Below are 9,884 nucleotides of genomic sequence, written 5' to 3'. Positions count from 1 at the left end.
TATATTAAAACTACTCAAATTTATGTAAATGTATATGTAAATCTATTAGCGATGGGAGTGTGAATTGAAGCCAATAAACCAGCCAAAAGAAGCTGATCTCATGGAAGTTATTTTTTCTGAAAATGAATTGTTAAAGATACCATAATAAATACAAAAAGCCATTTCATGTCCACCACACCATATATGTCCTATTTCTTGGCAGTCCTTTACATCTTCCAATTCTTTCATCTCAGTGGTTTTTTCTAACACACCTTACAGGAGCACACCTTAGATATCCAGGGATGTTGCTTCATGTCATCTGGAAAAGAAATGCATGATTTCTTAATGATTTACAATTTGAGGTTTAATGATTTTACAATATGAGGTAATAGCTGAAACTTTGTTACTAAAATATATGTTATTTTACAGTGTTTTTATAGAGTAACAAAGTCTATAATTTTGTAATGGAATAAAACTTTCAGCCCCCTCATGTTAGTGTTAAAAGGTGCAGAAATCTACCTTCAGAAGACTGTTCACATTATATTTCATATACCACAGGAAGCAATATGGAACCTGAAACAGCTCAATAAAATGTATGGCATTCCTCAAAACTCTTCTCCTGCACAGACTTCTGCTTCTTCCTTTCGTTTTAAAGGAAAGTGCTCCAGTGGATCAGCAGAAAGATAATTTCTATTTTGAATTAATAGGATTTAATGTTTCCTCTGCAAAAATAATTGTCAAATTATATACATTTTCTCTTAGCAGAAATAATCCTACAATAGCTGTAAACAGAAGTAATGTTATATTTTATTTTAATCCTGTGAAGGTATTTTAGAATTTCACAGAAAAGCTTTCAATCACCAATTTTTATCTTTATAATTTCTTTTAATTTGAGGTACGGTAACATTTGCAACCTGAATTTTAAATATTATTTGCATTAGAAACACTGCTCAAACAGGTACCACCACATCTCTCATGACTATATGAACACTGAGAAAGCAGCACACATTCTTTTATTCCCATCTAATGAATATCTTGTAAATTTATCGTATTATCTGTGACTTTTCTGTCTATGTGTATCATAGACACAGAGAGGCATTTTCTTGATGACTAGTAGGCAGTCTTCTGAGTCTACAGTTTAATTTACTATTAAAAAAACAAAACCAAAAACAAACAAAAAAATCACAAATCAAACCAAAACATATGAGTCATGATTCTAGTAACACAGAACACTGATAGGATATGACACTACACCTACTGCAGTGAAATGATGATAAATTCAGCCACTCCTATGCTGGAAATTCCAGAACTTCTTTCTGGAATAATTCCTGGGCACTGACATTTTATACACAGTCCCTGAGCCAGGAGTGCCTGTGATCAGTGGGCTGCCCCTGCATTGCATCTTCTTCCTGCTCCAGCATCCTCACCAGCAACAGCCTCCAGCACCCCATTCCCAGGTCAGTCCTCATTTACTGCCTCCTGCTTTTCATGAGCATGCAAACACAGAAAATCATTACTTTCTAGGGTGCTTTGTACCTGGAAATGTACTGAATATTTACTTTTACATTCTGCCTGTGTTCTGATCAACAGCCATAGATAAAATCAGCAACAATGCTGATTTTAAAAACACTTCAGTGGATGGAACTTGGAGCTGGTAAGTGAATATTTGATGCAGTAATTATAACTTGCCTGATAACAAGATAGTCACATATTTTAGTGCTATATTTTCAAGCACAGTGTGACTAATAATACATTTTTATTTCTATTTGCTGCAGTTCTGCCTCTCACACACTATTTCAGGGACAGTCAGAGACCTTTCCCATTTCTGTGCCAAGGTCTCTAAATAGGACAAGCAATTAAGCAAGACTGAGAAAACTGCTTGGATTTTCCCTATTATCTGTTATGCACCCAGAATTACATTCTGTCCTGAAAAGTGAAAGATTGAAGAGAGAAAATTTATTACGTGCAATGGTTTTGGAATGAAGGGATGGGAGAGATCATGAGCTGCAGAAGGGACCAGGCAGAGACTCTTTGATACTACCGGCCATAAGCATACATGGGTTTTACCATTTACATGGTTTCTATCCAAAAGACGGAAAACGCTATACTTTCCATCTACAGCTTCCAATTCAATCTTCCATTAGTGAGGCTCATTTTCCCTCTATTACCAAGTGAAGTAATAGTCTATTTCCTACTCTACTGCAATGAGTCTTTTGGGGAAAATAAGAGGGAAGAGGCATCTGTGTCTACATGGTTTCTTGTGACTTCAGCTCAAATCTATTCCTTTTTCCCACAGGAGCTGCACTTGCAGAACTGTCCTTGGTGGGACTGCCCTACACATGAAAGCTATGACACCTCAAGCTGTGTTTAGTCCTGCTACAGTCCTCGTAGAAAAAATCCTCTAACAAAATTCAGAGCATTTTCAACCCCCTCAGGAACCATTTCAAGCAACTCCCTTTGGACAAGATGATCTGCATCTAGGGTGTAAATTTTCCACCACTGTTTGTACACAAAAGTTCAGGTGAATAGCTCAGACATAGAAGTCTAACTAACACAGCCATGGACACCCACTTTCAGCTTCTTTTTCAGTTTCCTTAAATGTGGAAAATTCTGATGGTAAAATGGAAAACTGCTGGGAATATTTATTTAAAGAAAGAAGCACTTTATGGGATAGCGAATTCTTTAGGGGAGATTGATATGACTAAAAGTCAAGTTCTACAGAAAACGGTTACAATTCTTATCTGATTATTATGTTCAAGGCCAGAGCAGAGACAAATTTGAAAAGCCAAGGCTTTGCATGTCAAACAGGAGTAGTCCTCAGCATGTGGGGAAAAATGGCAGTGATAAACCTACTATTAGGCATCTGGGAGAGAAGCCCAGCATCTCCTCTGTGTGGGGCCTAAAATAGACAGGAACCACTATCACAGATAATGGCAGCCTGTAGCCACATGAAGGGAGAAACTAAAATCCATTTCATTTAGACAAGAAACTGCAGTCTGATATTTACCTGTGTCCATCACTTGTGAAAAGTGTTTACTGTGAATTATCCAAGAGAAAAGTGCAGGTTGAGGGGCTTCATTACCTATCTGAGAGTAGTTCAGATCACACATTAAACATAAGAAATCACAGGTAAATCTTGGATTTGTGTCTTGGGTAGTCAAATGGATTCCTGCTATTCATTTGAGTATCTGCCTCCCACAATTTCTGGAGGCCAACGCACAGAGCAGTGAGAACATGTGCAGACAAAGAAAATGGGAAAGTAAAACAAACAGAGCAAGCTTCATGTGATTTTTGAAAACAAAGATCACTTTGGAAATAAAGCTCCTTCTAATGTCAATGAAAGAGACTGCACCTTTCACCACCAAAAACCACAGTGTACAGATAGGGGTGTTAATGGCTGCTCTACAGACTTCCTGAATCTAGTTGAAGTAGTAATAAAGAACTCTTTCTAGCAATTGTTGGAATTCCTTCCAGGTATATTGTTATATTTTCACCTTTTCCTCATCAGAAGACAGAATAAAAAAAAAATATTTCTTAACATCACTCTTGCACCTATGACAACATCTTTTAAGTGAAGCACAAGAGACTCTTTATAGATTTATTAATAAAAACTTATAAGTTTGTAAGTTTGCCCAGACTTTGCATGTGCGTGAGAAAGATTCTTAAGTCACAGATTTCACCAAAGGAAATGCTGACCTCCCAAGCACTCCCAGGTTCCATGATTCAAAGGTAAAGCACCTGAGAAAATCATAGCCAACTGAATGTCATATTATTGTTTCAATGTTTGCTACTAAAAGTAAATGGTAAGCTTTAAGTAAATGTATTGTGTTACCAAATCTTTCCTTTCAAACAAGCACTTCTGTCAGAAGTGTCTTAATTTCTTATCACAGAATTTCATCCGCACAAGGAGCAATAAATAATTCATGTTCCTAGCTCTTTGTTGTGTGTCCCTGAACTGCACAGAGCTGGAAGGCTGACAGCTGTGTCAGGACAAGCACCAAAGATCTGACATGACAAGTGACTAACAAGTTTCTTTCAGTCTATAGTGAAAGAAGACAATGGCATAAAGTGCAAAAACGAAATCCTGAAACAAAATGAAACTGTTTCTTTCTCTTTACCTAAGTGTTTGCTATGAGCTTATTTCCGACCCATAACCTCTGGTCATTTTATAGTACTGCCCAACCCCCTTTACTCCTCACATTCGCCTGGCCATTTACGCCTGTCCACGGATCAATATGAGCAATTCTTGGAGAAATACGATGTCTCCATGACAACCAAGCCACAAATTCTCAGTGGAAAGCAGTGAGACCAGTAGTGAAATCTCCTGAGGTTTTCAGACCTATAAGACAAGATGTCTTAAAATGCAGGAATGGACAGAAACAAAAGCCAGAGTAATTCATTGTTTATTACTAGTTTAATGATGTCAGATGGACCGACTGGAACTCAGTTTTTAAGTTTGGATGCTTTATCAACATGAATTTTTGCCAGTCAATATTCACCTCCTGAAAGGCTTTTATTCTTTCCATTGCTTCATACAGATATGCAGAGTGAGGAATTGGCTATGTAAGTTCCCATCCAAACAGGCGCACTTTGCCAGAGAGAATTAATTTAAGGTTAAAATTAGTTATTTTTAAGGTACATTAATTCTCCCCTGAACACTGTAGTGCCGCCTTGCTTTAATCCTTTCTCACTTCAAAACTGATCAAATCTTGGACAATCCATAATTCGGCCCATAACTGTTGTTGAAGTGACTTCAGATGGTTTCTTAGGGAGATACTAAACACCACAGATAGTCCAACCTGTCTCCTCTCTGAGTAGATTACCTATTTCTTTCTAAATCTCATGCTGGTTTCTGCTGGACAACATTGAGTCCAAGTCTATGTGGTTTTAAAATGAATAGAGATTTACAATTCATTGGTTTCAATTATTGTAACATATACTGGTGTTCATTTCTCTGGAAAAGATGAAAAGAGAATGTAGTTCAAATCAGGTATATGACAGTAGTTGAACTCCCAAGGAATCTTGGAAGAGTGGAGCGTGCTGAAATATAATCCCCCAGACATGGGTCCTATCCGGGTTCTGAGATGACTTAGGGGACCTGACATGGATTTCAGACTGCACCCTTTGACTGAAAATTAAATCTCAGCACTGTTCCTTGGGGAAGGATCAGGGGACTGTTGGCAGCTGCCCCCTGTCAGCACAGGCTGCAAGATTTGGAAATCTCTTAACTAAGCTGACAGGCCGCAGAGACGATGAATCAAAAATATGATACACGGATCAGCACACAAAGATGAAGGAGGGTACAGAGAAACCAGATAAAACAGGAAGGAAAATACCAAGTGAAGAAAGATGTTTAACTCTTTCACTAATGAGGACTGTGTGCAGGTTATGTGTGTGGTGTATATAGGTCAAGCTCAGAGTTTGCTTAAAAGATCTTGGTATTTAGTCGCACAGAATGTTTTTAATCAGCTGTGACTCGATGCAATTTATATTTAATTGTTTCCTTTTGGGATTCATTTAATAAATTTCATAGATGTTCTATAACGAGAAAGATAATGAAACTACATGAAGATAAATCTTTCGGTTACCAAAAAGGATGCACTTTATGGATGTTCCTGTATTTAGCTGAATCAATGTTAAGAGTCATTAAAATGAAATAATGATTGTGAGCTGATTTAAAGGAAAGAATCAAGCTATTTAATGCCACCAATTTGCTTTCCTCCAGAGATACGGTGTTTGAGTGTCCACTGCTGCATTCAGCTGCAGTATATACAGTACTTCTAATTTTTCATAATCTCACGCTACCTTCAAAGGGTCAGACATTGTACATATATTAAGTAAGCAGTATAGTCCAAAACTAATTATAATGAACTAGTAGTGTCAGCTTTCTTTTTGGTCATAAAGCCTTTATCCTTTTTCAGACCTGAACTCCTGATGAAAGAGGAAAGGATAACAGCTCCACACTGTGACCCCTGGAGGTGACCATTAATTTGACATTGCAGCTGCTAAAAAGGAAACAGCATTACAATCTGCTTTTTTTACAGACCCAAAAGCTGTGTCAGATTTATCACTTGATACTTGGTAGTTGTCTTTAAATGCCTCTCACCTGGACTCTCAGACTCTTCCAAGACACATCTGTCAGACGTATCCTCCACATCTTGGAAGTTTGCCGACTTGGAGCTCTTGTCATGCTTCAGCACACTGACTGGAGCAATAAGAATAAAACACAGGGAGGGAGAAATGTAATGTATGCAGAAATCAACACTTCCTGGCTTTCTGCAGAGCCTTCAATGCTGAAGACATAATTTGTAAACACAAATAACAGATTGGAAAAAAAACCCAGAAACACAAACTACTTATATGCAATCACAGGATAGTTGAAAAATCTAGAGACAGGAATGTATGCAGGGTGAAGTTTGAGGCATCAGCTTAAATGAGGTTCCTCTGAAGTAGTAAACCAGCTTTTTCTTACAGAATCCTAAAATAATAAAATAATTTAAAAGTCATAAAAAATGCTTGTCTGTTTCACCAAAGAAGCCAGTAAACAACATAAAAGATCAATCAGATGGTTTTGTAATTACTGGAGTCATTCAGCAGGGAGAGAAATGGTGTATGTTTTAAGATGAAAATATGCTGTATACAACAAGCTGAAATGTGTAAGAAAATTACTCATAATTCCAAAATACATTGAAACCCACACTGAATTGCAGTTTAAGGATTACCAAATTTGGTTACATGTTTTACTTAACTGCTAAAAACATTTCCATTTCTGAGCATACAAATATTTTCAGGGAAACAATTACCAGTCTATATATGACTTTTTAATTCACTTGGCTTTTGAACAAATCCCAAGTAACTTTTCTTGAGGAGAAGAGAGATGCTTCTCTTGTCGCAGTCCATTTCCCTCTCTTCTGCTTCATATCTCTACAAGGAGCCACAAATACAGCTTGAAGATGAACTACAATTATAAGTGGTACATTATAGAATAATAGCACAGTAAAGACTAGTTCTTGATTTTTCTGTCCTGTTAAAACTCGTAGCTGATCCTATTTCCTAAGATAATAGCAGTGGCTAGAAAACATTTCTTTTCTTTGTAATGTCTAGAAAACTAAGCAAAGTTCCAAACTTCTGGGGGACGGGGATACCAATGGCTATGCACAAACTCCATGTTCTTCAGTTTTCTTTTCAAAAGAGAAATTCCTTCTCTTATAAATTTTGATAATTTTTTTTTTTTAAACCAAATGAATATTTGCTGAAGGGTTATGTAATTCTAACACCTATTTAAAATTTCCAGGATTATGAGTGAATCAAGAAGGCCTCAGGGCAGTATGCAGACATGAGGAACTCAAAAGACACATATTCCACTTCAGTGCTCTGTGCTTTCCATGGGTTTGCAGCTATTGATCCCAGGTCACCAAAAGGTTCCATCATTCTTGACTCTCGCAGCTACACAGAGTCTGTTTGAAGCAATCAGGGTTTCAATACTATTGTGGAATTAGAACCTTGAAAATGTAATATTAAAACTTAATATATAATAAAATCTATGATAGTGACACCATGCATTTCACCTGAAAAAAACAAAAAACCAGTAAATTTTGCTTAAAGGGTTTGCCTTGGATAGCAACAAATCAGTATTTAAAACCCAGCCCAGATAAAGCAGGAAGTGTTGACATGATAATCTGCATGGGGTGAGTTGATACTGAAGAACAATTACAGTAACAAATAACAAATGTTCTTTTTCACACATAAAAAACCTATTATATGTAAAGGAAGAAATATCTTTAAAGATATCTGTCCTTTTCTCTTTTTACAAAATTTAAATAATTTTCAAATACACTAAGTGAATATTTCCCCTTCAAAAGAAAATTAGAATATACAAGTATTCATGTCATATTTAAAAATAAAATAATTTTCTGCCAAATTTTTAGAACACTTTTTCTAAAACAGTTCTTCATACAGTGGAGTCAGCTGCACTGTGCTGACACATTGAGTCATTACAGCAGCATGAATTTAAAAGTCAGAACTACTCTGAAGTAGAACAATAGGAAAATTTCCTGTGATGAGAGAGAGAAAACAAAAAGTACAGCTATGCCTTTGGAGAGAAAGCAAAAATCACAAGACCTGTCTGTTTTGGTCTAATAGTAGTCACCAAAAATTCAGAATCAGCCTTTCAAAATGAATTGTGTATTTTTCCCCAGTCAAGAAGTCTCATAGTGATCCAAAGAGGGAAGACAGTTCCGCAGTCCCAGGCAGGAGCTGGCAGAGACTTCCCTTACTGGAAGGCTGTGCTCCAACTGCCTTGTATGGGACTAAAACAAACCTGCTCAAGTGCTCTGCTCCTTCCCAGGCCATGTCAGCACAAGCCAGATAATTTCAATTGACCAGATGGATTTTACAACACAGTACTGAACAGTATTCTTAGTGAAGATACCAGATTTAGCTGAGAGATAACTCAGAGCATAACAAATAAATCCCAACTAGAAGCAGATCCATACACAGATGAGGTACCTCACAAGGAAGGTGTGAAATGAACAAGAAAGAAACCAAGACAGGAGAGCAAGATGCTTGGACAAAACAGGAGGATTTCCAGTTTGTGTATCTGAGTTGATACTGCAGAGATTTGGGGAAATTTGGGAGAGGATGGAGTCATTAAAAGCCAAGAAATACAAAAATAAGAAAAGGAATGACAGGCAGAGCTCAGAGAGCTGAAAAATGCCAAAAAGCATGAAACACTTGCAGAAATAGCTGGTCATTAAAAACAGTTTAAAGGGAGTGGAAAGCAGGGGTGGAAAGGGTTTTCATGGGGACAGAGAGACAGAATTCTGGACAACTTGTGCAAAAACGGCTGCCAAAGAAGGCAGCCCAGCAAGTGTGAGTGAAAGGAGGGAAGTGCTTGTTTCAGAAAACCAGGAGACAGGCTGGGATTGGGTCCCTGGTGCAAGGAAGGGAAGTCTCCCTCAGCCCTGTCAGCTGCTCAGAAGTGCACACACCTTCCTAGGCAAAACCAGGCAAATAAACTTCACAAGACCCTGGCTTATGAAGTTACATAATAAGTGCATGCAGTGAGCAAGAAAGGAACCAAGGCAGAGACCTTCAGATCTTTCTTTTCTGAAACACCACATTATATGCTCAACCGGAAAAAAATAAAAAAAAGGTTTCTTAAAAATATCATAGAAGAACAAAGGGAATTGAAAGTTAAAAATAAGGAAAGTACAGTCTGGCCCAAATAAAGAGTGAAAGTAAAAATGGCATTATATAATCAAGGAAAAACATAAAAAAAAATAAATCTCAGCACTAACACCTACTTTACTGCAAGTTCTCTTAGGGGAATAGGATTTTATGTACAAATATCAATGGGAGAAAGAGAGTTCTGAATTGCTTATACTGAGGATGCTGATGGAATTTAAGTTATTTAAACATAAACAGTGTCATCTTTATTCAGAAGAGACACTCTGTCCTACTTTGGGTTTAAATGGACCTTAAAATTACTTTTGCTTCCCTCTGAAAGGTAATCTCTGTCGTCAAAGCGACATAAATAGAGTATAAATGAGCCCCAAATCTACGAGTCCTAAGCAAGTTAAAACTATTTCTGATATTATAACTCCAATAACATTTGCTTTCTATTCAGTGCAGTGTCATTTCCATTGTTACATGGACAGTAGAGATTACCTTTGTTAGCATGGAAATAAGGTAAAAGCACATATTTCATAGAAGCAAATGACCTTGAACTTAGCATATAAAGATGACATAAATCTTCATTGCACAGGATCAATCTTGAGAATTGTAGAATTTTTTTCTGATGCTTCTTATTGAGCTCTTAGGATTTGTTTACTGAACTTGATACCCATTTTCTTACATTATTGAAACAGAAAAAGTCATTAATATAGATATGGGATTTAGAATTG

General features: G+C 37.0%; 1 protein-coding gene across 1 annotated transcript in view; it reads right to left on the bottom strand.

Moving 5' to 3' along the window:
• Positions 1-242: 242 nt before the first annotated feature.
• Positions 243-9,884, bottom strand: part of WDR72 (WD repeat domain 72) — a 92,117-nt gene continuing 82,475 nt past the window's right edge. Inside the window, exons 18-19 of the mRNA XM_041418783.1 lie at positions 6,086-6,184; positions 243-298 (exon numbers count right to left, since the gene is read on the bottom strand). Of these exons, the coding sequence (XP_041274717.1) occupies positions 243-298; positions 6,086-6,184 (155 nt within the window). The remainder of the gene's footprint in view (positions 299-6,085; positions 6,185-9,884) is intronic.

This window comes from Onychostruthus taczanowskii, unplaced genomic scaffold (assembly GCF_017590055.1).
Source record: "Onychostruthus taczanowskii isolate IOZ18803 unplaced genomic scaffold, ASM1759005v1 scaffold6, whole genome shotgun sequence".
Classification (NCBI taxonomy): Eukaryota; Metazoa; Chordata; class Aves; order Passeriformes; family Passeridae; genus Onychostruthus; species Onychostruthus taczanowskii.
Note: the sequence above shows the minus strand (reverse complement) of the source record. Positions and strands in the feature narration are given on the sequence as shown.